Source organism: Ictidomys tridecemlineatus, chromosome 2 (assembly GCF_052094955.1).
Source record: "Ictidomys tridecemlineatus isolate mIctTri1 chromosome 2, mIctTri1.hap1, whole genome shotgun sequence".
In the NCBI taxonomy this organism is placed as follows: domain Eukaryota; kingdom Metazoa; phylum Chordata; class Mammalia; order Rodentia; family Sciuridae; genus Ictidomys; species Ictidomys tridecemlineatus.
The window spans coordinates 25661518-25674628 of record NC_135478.1 but is presented as its reverse complement, the minus strand read 5'-3'; the positions used below and the strand labels follow the sequence as shown (position 1 = coordinate 25674628).

The 13111-nt window shown below is 40.4% G+C and overlaps 1 protein-coding gene across 3 annotated transcripts in view; it reads left to right on the top strand.

Annotated features, from left to right (window-relative positions):
• The first annotated feature begins 4032 nt into the window (after window positions 1-4032).
• The window catches only part of Stac (SH3 and cysteine rich domain), a 141418-nt gene continuing 132339 nt past the window's right edge, over window positions 4033-13111 (top strand). For 2 of the 3 annotated variants that reach the window (XM_021732056.3, XM_005317346.5), the window contains exon 1: window positions 4033-4453. In XM_021732056.3, the coding sequence (XP_021587731.1) occupies window positions 4343-4453 (111 nt within the window). In that variant the 5' untranslated portion in view covers window positions 4033-4342. The remainder of the gene's footprint in view (window positions 4454-13111) is intronic. The other variant, XM_078038161.1, reaches the window with a different exon arrangement.

The following is a 13111-nucleotide window of genomic DNA, read 5'->3' as shown; positions in this document are numbered from 1 at the left end:
ATAAGGATGGCTCTTTTTATTAATCTTACAAATACCTTTTTACCAAATGGCTCTGGAAAAAAAATCAGGGTCCATAGATTGAACATCCAGTGTCTTCATGCAAATTCAGAGCCCAGCAATGGGCTGTAAGTCATTTGGGCAAAGCATTTGGTCTCTCTGACAGCATTACACATTCTTCTGCTCAGCCGTGTTTCCTGCAAAAGGCAGTTAGTTGCATGTGATGGGGAGGAGGGTTTTGCCCTCATTACAAATTAATGAATCAGTAAATGAACCTAGAGTGAGAGCTTCCAGTACAAGTTTGCAGAGACAAATTTCTGCACGCTTCTGCTGACTTGGTATTTATCCAGCAGCCAGAAGGAAACAGACCATGAAGGGAATCTACAGAAATCGCAGTCTTGTTACAGACTTGAGATTTCCAATAATTATTTGCAATCTTTTCTCCCAGAGTTTACTAGCCTGCAGTAGAAAGGAGGTCCTCTCGATATCCACTGCTTAAAAGTCATCACAGTCTCTAAGGTCAGACCTCCAGTATTCTGTGAGGTCTCGCCCCAATGTTCCTGGTTGAAAGCAAATGAAAGGGAATATGAGGAGTGGTACAGAGGCCTGAACTCCTGTTTCTGAGTTTCGGCACCAAATGAAAGCACATGAAAGAGAATACAAAAAGAAAAAGAAAATGGAAGCAGACCCCAACAGACCAGTGGCCTTTATTAAGCAATGGAGGGGCATTTCAAGGGGAAAATGGTGGTGAGCTGTAACAACGGTCTGGGTTTTATAGGGTTTAGCAGGCCCAGGTCATTGAAGGAGTTTTGGTGTTGGACTCATTTAGGGAAGGGCAGGAGGGCAGGTAGGGGAACAGTAAGGGAAGGTCCCTGGAGCTTCTTATCCACATCCTTCACTGGTAGTATGAGTGGGTATCTTTCACATAGCCACAAAAAGATGCCCTTCTGTCATGTGTCCCTGATAATCAGGTTTTAATAGGAATTGAGCCCTAACACATGGAGACTCTCAGTCCTCTCTACTGTCCTCTGGGCATTGCCATCAATATATCAATATCCCTTCAGTTCCAAGTCTAGAGCTGGCTTTTGTGACAAATAAGAGGTCTCCCATCACTCCAGGACTTGGAATAAGACATGGCCATAGAGGTCCCAAAATAGCAGTGCCTGTAACCCTCACCTCAAATACAGTTCCCTCCCTTTCTACCAGTAGCCCTCTCCCCACAGACACAGATGAAGCATTCTGTCCACCTCTGTGCCTGTTCCCAGAGACAAACTGTGAACCTGGTTTCCCTCTTGCTGATCCTTCACATCCGTGCAAGCTACTGAGTCCCATTCTCAGATGGCCGCAACTCTCAGTCTACCTTTTTGTAGCCAATAAAGACAAAATCCCTAATACTGAGGAGCTTATTTAAAATTCCAGTGTTTTCTAGAAGCATTCAGGAACTTCATTCAGTATGGGGAGGACACATGGCATAAGGAATGCCTAGGCCATCTTGGAACTCAGGGCTACAGGGGCAGCCTCCTTTCCTCATCTTGTTAACAAATTTGATGACCAGGGGTGGAGAAATAAGAGGAACATGACATTGTCCCTGCCCTATTGCAGCTCCTAGCTCAGCAGGACAGACAAATTGTCATTGATGATTTAGGAAGGGATACCACGGAAACATGGCATTGATTTGGAAATCTAAGAGAGATAAATGGACCAAGGAAGGGAATTTCAAGAATAATAAATGCTTGGAGATGTGTTTTGAAGATTAAGAGAAGTTACCCAGATAACCAAAGATTGGGTGGAAAGAGATTTATTTGAAAGATATACATGAATGAAGGTTTGATTTAGTTTGAGAAACCACAGCTAATTCCACATTTTCTTCAGGAAGGTAGCTATTATCTATCAGACAGGAATTTCTATAACCAGGACAAGGGTGGGGTGAAAAGGAGACAGGTACTAGCTTCTTTAAAATTATGTGCTGAAATCAGTGGCATGTACCTGTAGTTGCAGTTACCTGGGAAAAGAGGCAGGAGAATCTCTTAAGCCCAGGAGTTCAAGGTCAGTCTGGGCAACATGGCAAGATTTCATCTCAAAGGAAAAAGAAGTTGAGGGTTAAGAGTTAGCTCAATGGTAGAGTGTGTGTTTAATATGTATGAGACCTTGGATTTGATCCCTAGAACCATAAAAAAAATCATATAGTGTACAATATTTAAACTTAGACTATTGGCTAATACTATAGCTAATTGGAGCTGAGCACTTGCTAAAATAAGATGCGTCATGTTTAAATTAAAAATAAATCAAATCCAAAGATGAAAAATTCTTTATTGTAAGTCCTGGTGTACTTGCTCACCAAGCCTGGAGTTGCCAGTAGACCCTGGGAGTTTTACTTCCAGAGAAAATCCTTCTCTGACCCTCCTTCAAGCCTCACATTGTACACACTCACTAGAGTCTTGCAGTTTTCCTTATCACAGTTTATTGAAAGTGCATTTGGTGTGTGTATGTCTCTGTGTGTATGTGTGTGTGTGTGTGTGTGTGTGTGTGTGTGTATATATATATAATTTGATTAACCCATCTCTTTCTCCAGACTCAAGATCAAGGAATTTTCTCCCTAGCATATTGTTTCTAGTATAAAATCTGTCACAGAATAGATTGTTGATAAAGATGTGCTGATGCTAAGGCTCCTGTCATTGTGTGCTCTGCTTGCTGCAGTTGTGACTTTGTTAGAATTTTGTCTCTACTGGGCAATCAGGAAGTGTATCTTAAGAGGACAAAGGCAGTGGCTACTTGGGTTAGTCAATCTGGCCTTACGGAAGGAGAAGCTGAAAGCCACTAGGGAATTGAAAGTGCTCTTCGAGCCAAATGTTAAATGAGAGGCTGACACTTAGAACAGGAGCTTTCAACCGATGTTTGGGATGGAAAGAGTAATAAGTTCTTTTCAAAGACATGAGGTCTGGCAAGCATGCAGGACCAGATACATAATTGGCAGAGTCCAGTGCAAAATCAAAGTGCAGCCCCTAGTTATTATTATTTTAAAAATTTCAAGATGGCAACACCAAAGCATTAAACCCAGGTCAGGGCCCTATGTGACTGAACAAGTGTCTTGTTCACAAATCTGATCATGCAAACATCCAGAGGCAATCAACCTTACATTTACAATTTTTGATTCAAAAATTAAGAGTTTTGTCTTTATGGGGGAGAAAGGCTTTTCAATGTTTAGGTGTGTTTCCTTTTCCTGCACACTCAGGTTATATCTTCAAAAGAAACTGAGCCTTTCCTTATCCAATGATGCTATCTTTATGTTTCCAAAACACAGAATAAGGCAGGCTTTGCCCCCTGTGAACAGTCTTAAACTTGCCACACTGCAACATCTTCAGCTTTTAAGACCTGGCTTAGATTTGGAACTTCACACACCAAAAAGTATGGATTTTTGAAGTCAAAAATGGGTCCAAACCCCAGTACTATCGTTTTTAGTTTAGTGACTTAAAACAAATTACTAACTCCTCCAATTCCTCATTTAGAAAATGGAAGTGATAGTGTCTAGCCCCACGGGGTGCCTGTGAGGATTCAATGAGGTAGCAAGTGGAAAGGAGGTGAGCTCAACAGATGCACTACAAAATGAGCAGCAGGTGTCCACACACTACTTGCACTATCAGCATTAGATTAAAGTGGAATAGGGGAAATTGTAGTGTCCACTCGTCAGGGGACCTCGTGCTCTGGTCTCTGCTCTTCTGCCACTGAACCCTATAAATAGCTAAGCCACTGTATCTCTGGGAGTCACTATTTCTTGGGTTGGGGAATGGGGAGACCTTGCAGGTGGTCCCTCCTGGCCATTGTCATTCATGGTCTTCTATTCTTCTGGGTTTGGTCTGAATTCTCACTATCCCACTTAAGGAATCACCCCTGACCCAGAGCTGGTCAGAAGCCCAGCCTCTGGCAGAGCTCCGGTGGGCACTGCCAGCCCCTCTGCCCTCACTAGTCCCTACTCCCTGCGCTGGCCGCGCGGCCCCGCCCAGAGCCACTCGCGCCTCCCCCCGCCTCCCGCGGGCAATCCCGAGCCCGCTCGCCCGCGGCCGGGTGGGTTGGGTGGCTGTCACGACTGTGCGGTCGCCAGCGAGGTGGCCGCGGGCGCGGCGGGGCGGGGCTGGGCGCGCTCTCCCCCACGCCCACGGAAGTGCTGGGGAGGTGGGCAGGGCCGGGGCAGGGGCGAGGCCGGAGGAGGGCAAGTCGGCGGCAGGGCGAGGATGGAAGTCCCCGGGACCCGGAGCTGAGCGACGGAGCGCGCGGCGGGCAGGCGCGCCGGAGGAAGGCGAGCTTCGCTGTTCCTCCGGGAGCCCAACACCGTTCCCGCCCGGCCACGATGATCCCTCCAAGCGGCGCCCGCGAGGACGGCGTAGATGGGCTGCCCAAGGAGGCGGCGAGCGCGGAGCAGCCGCCCTCTCCTGCATCCACCAGCAGCCAGGAATCCAAGGTACCGCGCACACTTGCCCCAAGAGAACACAAACTCACTCTGCCCTCCTCTCCCTGTCCACCTCTTCTCCTTCTTTCTGGCGCTTGCGCTACGGGAGCTGAGACGTGTCCCTAGTCCGGCCAGGGCTCAAGGACTGGCCCTCCCTTGAGACTTGAACCTCCAGCAGGACCCGCTGCTAAGGATGCTGGACCTCCTCCCTGTGGTCCCAGCTTGGTCACTCACACAGACCCAAGCCTTGGCGCTGGGCTCCGACCCTAGGAGCTCACGCAATTCATATTGACTCTGGATTCAGAGATCGATTTCTTGAGGCGGGTGGAGGAGGCTTGGTGGTTCTGTGTTTTGAGCCTGCTTGTGCCCAAGCGCATGTAGGTTTTAGGGGGCTTTTGAAGACAGAGGGATGGAGGTAGCCAAGGGATACTCCTTCAGAAAACCCTGGGCACGAAGCCAGCAAAAGGTCTCATCCCAAGGGTCTTAGAAACCGAGCCTTTGCTTAACAGGGCTCATCCCTAACTTCAGGTAACGATAGTTTAAAAAGAGAAATACTGGGCAAAGGGAAATACTGCGTCAGTGACAAAGTTGGTGCTTCTCCTGTGGAAGTTAATACTCTAAGAACTTACACTTGTCTTTATAACAGTCACTAACACATATATACAAAACCAACCCCGCAGCACTTCTCCTGTCACTATTACACTTCCTCTGAAACTTGCGTGGGTGCCAGGCACATGTTTGGAAATCTTGGAAGAGAATCAAGTAAAATGTGGTTGCTAGCAGTGCATGCCAAATGGCAACTCAGTTGGGAGTGGAAATCGTAAGATGGAGTTTGTAGTTATATGGATTTTTTTTTTTTTCAGTGCAGGGATCCTGGCTCCTTGTACAGATTTGTGTGTGTGTGTGTGTGTGTGTGTGTGTGTGTGTGGACCCCAGGCATTTTTGGAATGTGAGGCTGTCCCTGTATAGTAGCAAAGGAAAGGAGGATGTCAGTGTAGAGGGTAGGTCAGATGGGGCAAGGAAAAGTACAATCCTGTCTCCATGCACACACATCCCCAGAGCCACTGATGAAATCAGCAGTATCAGAATCACAACCTAAGTGACTCTGGGGATGTGGTGGGATGCTGGGCACTGCACATTTTCCAGCCTCCCAGAGTTAACTATCAAGGATGGTCATCTTTGCTTTTTTTATTTTTATTTTGTCTGTTAATCACTTGGCTGACTCAGGGCATGTGTTAAATTTTCTAAGAGTCAGTTGGAAATGAGGGCAAAAGCCTCTCTTCCAGGATCATGGAGAGGCATACATGAGATCGCCTAGTTTCCATCCTGGTAATATCAAGACTCTTGTATTTTTCCTTTTCTGTTCTGAGGTGGAGGTGGAATCCATCACATCGCAGATGATCCACCCCAAAGCAGGCTCACAAATCACATACGCACTACCTTTCTTCCATCTGGAAGTTTGAGGAGTCTCGTGGTTAACCATCAGTTCTAGAAGCAATGTGGGTTGGGGCCATTTCAAAGTTGATCTAGAATTCTGTAAATGAATGTACCTAAATGCAAGAGGGACACTGGTGTGAAACTTTTTGAACTGAGCCTGTTGCTCTCCTGTAGGTGTGTTCCGAAAAGGGCTTAGCATTTGGGTAAACAGCAGCAGTGGTTCGAACACACTGTATGGGTTTGCTATTTATAGATGTTCTAATGTAAATTATTTGGCAAAGCAAAAACCTCATATGTAATGCCCATAATTATCCACCAATTTATCTGGCTTATAGTTTCAGATTTATGTAAGTCGTTTTTTCTCGGTGTGGTCTACACACCTGATGTGTGTTTGTACATTCCCAAGTGTGCTATCAGAGCTTAGTCATCTTAGTGAGAGATAAGCATGGAGGGGCCCCAGAGTCCCAGGAAATTGAATACAAAATAGCGTGCCTGCATCTGAATGTTTCTTGGCATAGCATTCATGCTATCTTCAAAGGGCTCCAGGGCCCTCAAAAGTGGCTACATTGCTGGAATGGAGGATTGTGTAGCAAGGGAGTAGGATGGCATGAAACAGAACTATCTATTCCTTCCACACCAGCAAGGCCAGATTGTAAAGTTCATTGACATTGATGACGATCTTCCATCCTGAAAATACGAGCCCCATAGGAAAAATGTGAGCAAGGCAGTTGTGATCGCTCCATCTTACTATCCCGTGAAGTGCACTTATTTGTCAAAGATAAACAAGAAAATAAATTTCAAATGTATCACTGCAAAAAAAGTCACATAAATGAGGTGATAGATATGTTAATTAGTTTGATTTAATCATTCCACATTGTTTCCATAAATCAAAATATCATACTGTATCCCATAAATGTAATACAGCTGTGATCTGTCCGTTAAAAATATTAATCAGGGCTGGGGTTGGAGCTCAATGGTAGGGCACTTGCCTCACAAGCATGAGGCCCTGAGTTCGATCCTCAGCACCACATAAAAATAAATAAATAAAAATAAAGATATTGTATCCATATACAACTAAAAAATTTTTAAAAAAATATTAATCATATTTTTTATAAAATACTCCATGAAACAAGCATGATTCAGGCCCCTCTGTGCATTAAACTTCCTCAAAGAAGACTTTTAAAATCACTTTTAAAAAACATTTTTCTTCGATTATAAAAATAACAAATATTCTATAGATAGGTGACGAGTTCATATAAAAATAAAGAAAAATAATCACCCCTTCACTTAACAATCCAGAGACAACAACTGACAGCACTTTGATCTCTATCTTACATCTTTTTCTTCTATTTTTATTTTGCATGGTTGAGAGAACAATGCTTGCTATTATTCATTTGGTAATTGATTACTGTAAGTCAGGCATAACCTTAAGCTTCAAAATAGAAGATTCTGTTATTATTTCCATTTTACGGATAGAAAAGTGGGAGCTCAGAAAGGTTAGGTGACTTGCCCAAGATCATGTGACAAATTGAGTGACAAAGGCAGGCAGGACCAGGATGCAGGCAGCATGGCTTTCAACTTTTCTGCCACTATCACTCATACTTGTGCAATGTTTTACCTCAGGCCTCTTTTAAGCCTAAGGATCCTACATGCCACTAAAAGTCATATGCAATGTGTCTCCTTAAAAATCTTTTCCAATAAATTCAACTGCAGTACCACGTTAAATGATTGATGGCCAATTCTTGTCCAGCCTCTTTGCATTGGTTTTTGCTACTCACTCCTCAAAAGTGTATTTACGGAAGTTAATTAAATGGAGCATCACAGGATCATCTGGAAAATGGGACCATGAAAGACCCTGCAGTCCACAGGGGTCCATAAAATTTCATAAAATACCTAAAATGTCATAGTACATAAAAATACATAGTCCATCTCCAGATGTAAAATGAGTGCATAAAATGTCTCCAGAAGTCCATTTGCTTTGCAGAGTCTTTGAAATGCTAAATCCTAGAACATTAAAATTGGAAACACTGGAAATCATCTCTTCCAGGTACTTTTTAAATTATGGATCAATTTTGGGGGAAATTTATCTTATTGTAGAACATTTCAACATACACAAACGAAGAGAAAGCAAGTATAAGGAACCATCATGGATCTAATTGCCCAGCTTCAGTAATTATCAATCCCTGGACAGCATTGTTTCTATACATCCACCATCACCACCACCAGCCCCCATTCTCCCACACAGAATCATTTGAAAGCAAATTCTAGCCATGAAGTTATTTCACTGGCAAATATTTCAGGTTGCATCCATAAAAGGGGCTCTTTTTATAAATGTGACTATGATCCTATTAGCACATATTCCAGGTGTTTCTTCTAGTCAAGGGTCATATATATATATATATATATATATATATATATATATATATATATATATATATATATATATATATTGGAGGTACATGAATGGTCTTTGGAAAAGCTGTAAGTAAACAAAACCAGAATTCAAAGTTGCACATGAGCAGGCATTTGTGCCTTGTCTGGGGAAAGGATTTATAGCAGACATCAGATCCATAAGGATATATAACCTTCAATGGCTGTTTCTCTCCCTCTCTCACCTCCTACCTCTCTCTGTCTCCCTCTCTTCCTGTCCCCCTCTCCCTCCTTTTCTTTCTCCCTCCCTCTCTTCATCTCAGAAATTGGGAAAGAGAAGAAGTGACTTGTTTGAGATAGTTACTGGCAATTCTTCTGACTAAAAAACCCTGTCTTGGATTTTGGATATCCCAATACAATTTCCTCAGAGAAAATTCCTGTAAGCACATGTAGTAATGAAGTTTAATGTAATTGTGGTTTTTCTTTTTTATTGGTTGAGTTGAAAAAGTTTGAAAACCACTAATGTACTCCACTCTACTATCTTTCCATTAACTATTCCAGAAAGACCATGGTCTAATTTATTTTCTAAGTGCTAGACAGAGATCATTGAACCAAAGAAAAATTTCATGTTTCTGTGACCACAGGCAAGTTCCTGATGTCTCCAAGCCTTGGTTTCCTCATCTATAAAATGGAGATGCTGATGCCCAATTGGTGTGGTTTTTCTGTAAAACCTAAGAAAGTGTAGAACACTCACCATATACTTCAAATACACACAACCATGAAGCACTATTTGTTTTCTCTTCTTATTTCAAATTGGAAGACACCTACTACTCACCAACCCTAAATGTCATCATTGCAATAACTGAAATTGCTGCACTTGACATTACAACAGCATATCTAAGTTTGTTCCCTTTGGACTCTTAGTTATGCTATTTACTACAGTGAGATCTCGCTATTTTGCATCCCCAAGACCTATAACATGTGACTTCATTTTTGAAAGTGTACACCCATTGCCCCAATGAAGCCATGAACCAAGGAGCCATCTCACTTCCGAATGGTCTCTCTGAACCTACAGCACCATCTAGCCTAAGGGAAAAAGTCCCTAAAGATGAGAAAAAGTCCTGAATCTCAGAAATCTTTCTGTGTCCATCCATCAATAAGTATTCTTGAATGCCTACTTTGCACTGCACATTCACCACATAAAGACATGAAGCAGTTATTCAAAAGGAATTTAACTTCTACTCAGGAGAGAAGATGAAATAAAATGGAACCTTGGCTTTGCACCCAGATTGCCTAAGGAACCCAGACCGAAGGCTAGACCTCCTAATTTGTAATCTCTGGGAAAGGGTTCCAGGCATCAGTATTTCTTAACCTTCCTTGATTTTTTTGTGCCGAAAAGTTTGAGAAACACTGGTCTAGACTCTAAGAATTATAGAATGTCCACGAAAGCAAAAGTCAGTGTTTTCCTGCCACCTTCTTCCGGTTCTATCCAGGGTACTTGAAATATTTGCTTGTATTTCCTCTTCACTTCCCATTCACACTTCAATCCAAAAAAATAAAATGGCTTTGGCAAAGGTTGCCTGCTTGTTGTCCCCAATTTGGCCAAATAATGTTAAGCATTACTCAGAAGCAGCTGGATTTACAAGGCTGACTCTGTCCTTAATGAAGTTATTTCCCTGCTTATAAAAGTACAAAGTACTCAATGTAGAACACTATAAAATAGAAAAATATGAAGTGGACAAAAATTAATTCATCAACAACCCTGAGATAAAGATAGTTAAAATTTTTACTGTATTTTTTTCACACACACACACACACACACACACACACCACATTAGTTATACATGGACACAATATCTTTGTTTGTTTATTTTTATGTGGTGCTAAGGATCAAACACAGTGTATAAGGCAAGAGCTCTGCCACTGAGCCACAACCCATCCCATACATTTCTTTTCTTATGCAGATACCCACTGAAAATAAAATTGAAACAGTGAATTCCTAAGTGCCCAGTATGCTTTTTCTTTCACCTAATGGTTTACCTATACAGTTTTCCTGTACATAATATTCCATTTCACTGTTCTACCACATCAAGTTCATCAGTCCCTTCTGACTTCATAGTTAATTTCCTTCCTAAATTTCACACATTTAAAAATACTAAAATGTGCATCCTAAGGCAAAAACATTATATGTATTAGCTTCATGAGACATTCTATTGTAAGTCTGAGTATGAACACTCCTAAGATATTGTGTTCTCATTGTTACTTTCTCATGGAAAGTTCTCTTTTAGACTTACTTTTTCTTAGTAAACTTTCTATTGAAATCTAACACCACAACAAAAAGTACACACACAAAAAAAGATTACAGCTTCATGAATTTTTCAAGCCCTTTTTATCTGTATGTAGCTATCACAAAAATTACAAAGTAGAATGTTGCCAGCATGCCAGAAACCTCCTTATGACCCCTATTAGTCACTGCCCTCCTTAAATTAAAAAATCCTCATTTTAAATAACATAAATTTTGCTGGTTTTCGAGCTTTGATAAATGGAACATAAAGTGTACACCTTGTGTGCCTGGCCTTTTTTTTCTTTTTCAGTTGTAGATGGACACAATACCTTTATTTATTTATTTTTATGCAGTGCTGAGGATCAAACCCAGTGCCTCACATGTACAAGACACACGGTCTACCACTAAGCCACTACCCCAGCCATGCAACATTTTGTGGTGAGGTTCATCTGTGCCATTTGATGCAGCACTAGCTTTCCTTTTCATTGCATGAAGTAGAACACAATGTATTTACTCATTTAACTGTTGATAGACACTTGAAATGTTTCTTATTTTTTGCTGCTGCAAGCAGTACTGCTATGAACATTCTTATGCCTATTCTTTGTGACACATATGTAGTGTCACTGGGCATATACCTAGAAGAGGCACTGCTAAATTATAGGATGCATATGTTCAATTTAATAGATACTGTCAACTTCCCAAAGTGACAATAGCAATTTACATCCCACCATCAATATATAACAGTTCAATCTGCTCTTCATGCTACCAATGCTTGGTATTTTCTCTTTCTCATCTTAGCTCTCCCATAGGTGATTCATAGTACTTCAATGTGATTTTTAACTTGTATTTCTTTTATAACTGGGTTTAGCAGTTTTCACACAAGTAATGCGCAAAGTTTCTGGTTTCTCCACATCTTTGCCACCACCTGTTATATTCTGCGTTTTTGTGTTTTTATCTTAATGGACATAAGGAGATATCTTCTTGTGGTTTTCATTTGCATACACCTGTTTAGTGATGTTCAACATTTTCCCAGGTGTTTATAAGTTGTTTCAATATCTTTTTTTGGAGATAGGTCTATTCAAAGTTTTTGAAAAGTTTTTAGTTAGGTTGTTTGGGTTTAGATTTTTCTACTGTTGTCATATCTCTTTATTATCAATTCATGTCCTTGTCTGTTTTAATCATTTTCATGCAGTTTCTATTGATTTGTAAAAATTCTTCATGTATATTAAAATAATGGTCTTTTGCATGGGTTATACATTTTCTTTTCAGTTTTGTTTATTACACTTTTAACTTATATTTCTTTTCTTACAGTGTTAATTGTCTCAAATGTAGTTAGTTATAGTTTTTTCTTTTCATTTATGTTTAGAAACATGTTTCCCACCCTGAGATCAGAAAGATATTAATCTATATTTTTCTTTAGATCCCTAATATATACTTTTTATTTTTATCACTTTAATCCATCTGGTATTTATGTCATTATGAGGTATGCAGGAACTCTAATTTTTCCCAAATGATTAATCAGTGTTTTTAAACCATTTGTTGAATAATTTATTCTCTTTTCACTGATTTGAAATGTTACATTTATTATGTAATAGATGGTAATATGTACTAGGTTCTCTTTTAGAGTCATCTGTTATAGTCTAATGACTTGTAACCTTCTTTTTTTTTTTTTTGATTTAACACTATACTGTACTTTTGCATTACCATTACATTTTTAACTATTGTAGCTTTATAATAGAACTTTATCATTGATAATGCAAGTACCCTTTGGTGATTTTTATTTAATCATCTATCCATACTTTCCTTTTGGCTTTTCTATCAAGTTATAAAAATAATATTTTGGTGAAAATATTTTTTATGATTAGGATATTCAAAATCCTTTCTTCTAGCTTTTTGAAACATACAGTACAAAATTGCTATTCATAGTCACCCTGCTGTGCAGTAGTACACCAAAGCTTCTTATTCCTATCGAACTAAAATGTAGTACTTAGGAAATGATAAATATTTGAGGAGATAGACATATTTACCCTGATTTAAATAGTGCACAATGTATACATATTACACAGTACCCCATAAACATGCATATTTTCAAAAATTTTATGTATCCGTTAAAAAACAAATTTAAATTCTAAAAGCTACAACGTTTTTAAATGAATCAAAATAATATTTTAAAAATAATTGCATGGAACTTTGGGGATAATTTTAGTGAAATCTTTGTACTCACGTGATTTTTCATCCAGGAATATATCTCTTTCACTTTGAAATGTCTTTTACATCTCTCATAAATGCTGGGGAAATTTCTCTAAATATTTTCTGCCCAATTCTCTGTTAGCTTTTTCCTGGGTTTCTTAATGTGTTTGGGATCTATAACGAAATATCATAAACTGAGTGTTCTGTTTGCAAACAACAGAAATGCATTTCTCATAGTCCTGGAGACTGGGAAGTTCAAGACCAAAGCATTGGCAGATTTGGGGTCCACAAGAGCCTGTTTCCTGGTTTGCAGATTATGCCTTGTGTTTATGTCTTCTTCTGGTGGAAGGGGCAGGTCAGCTCTGCAGGGCCTCTTGCTTGCGCACCAA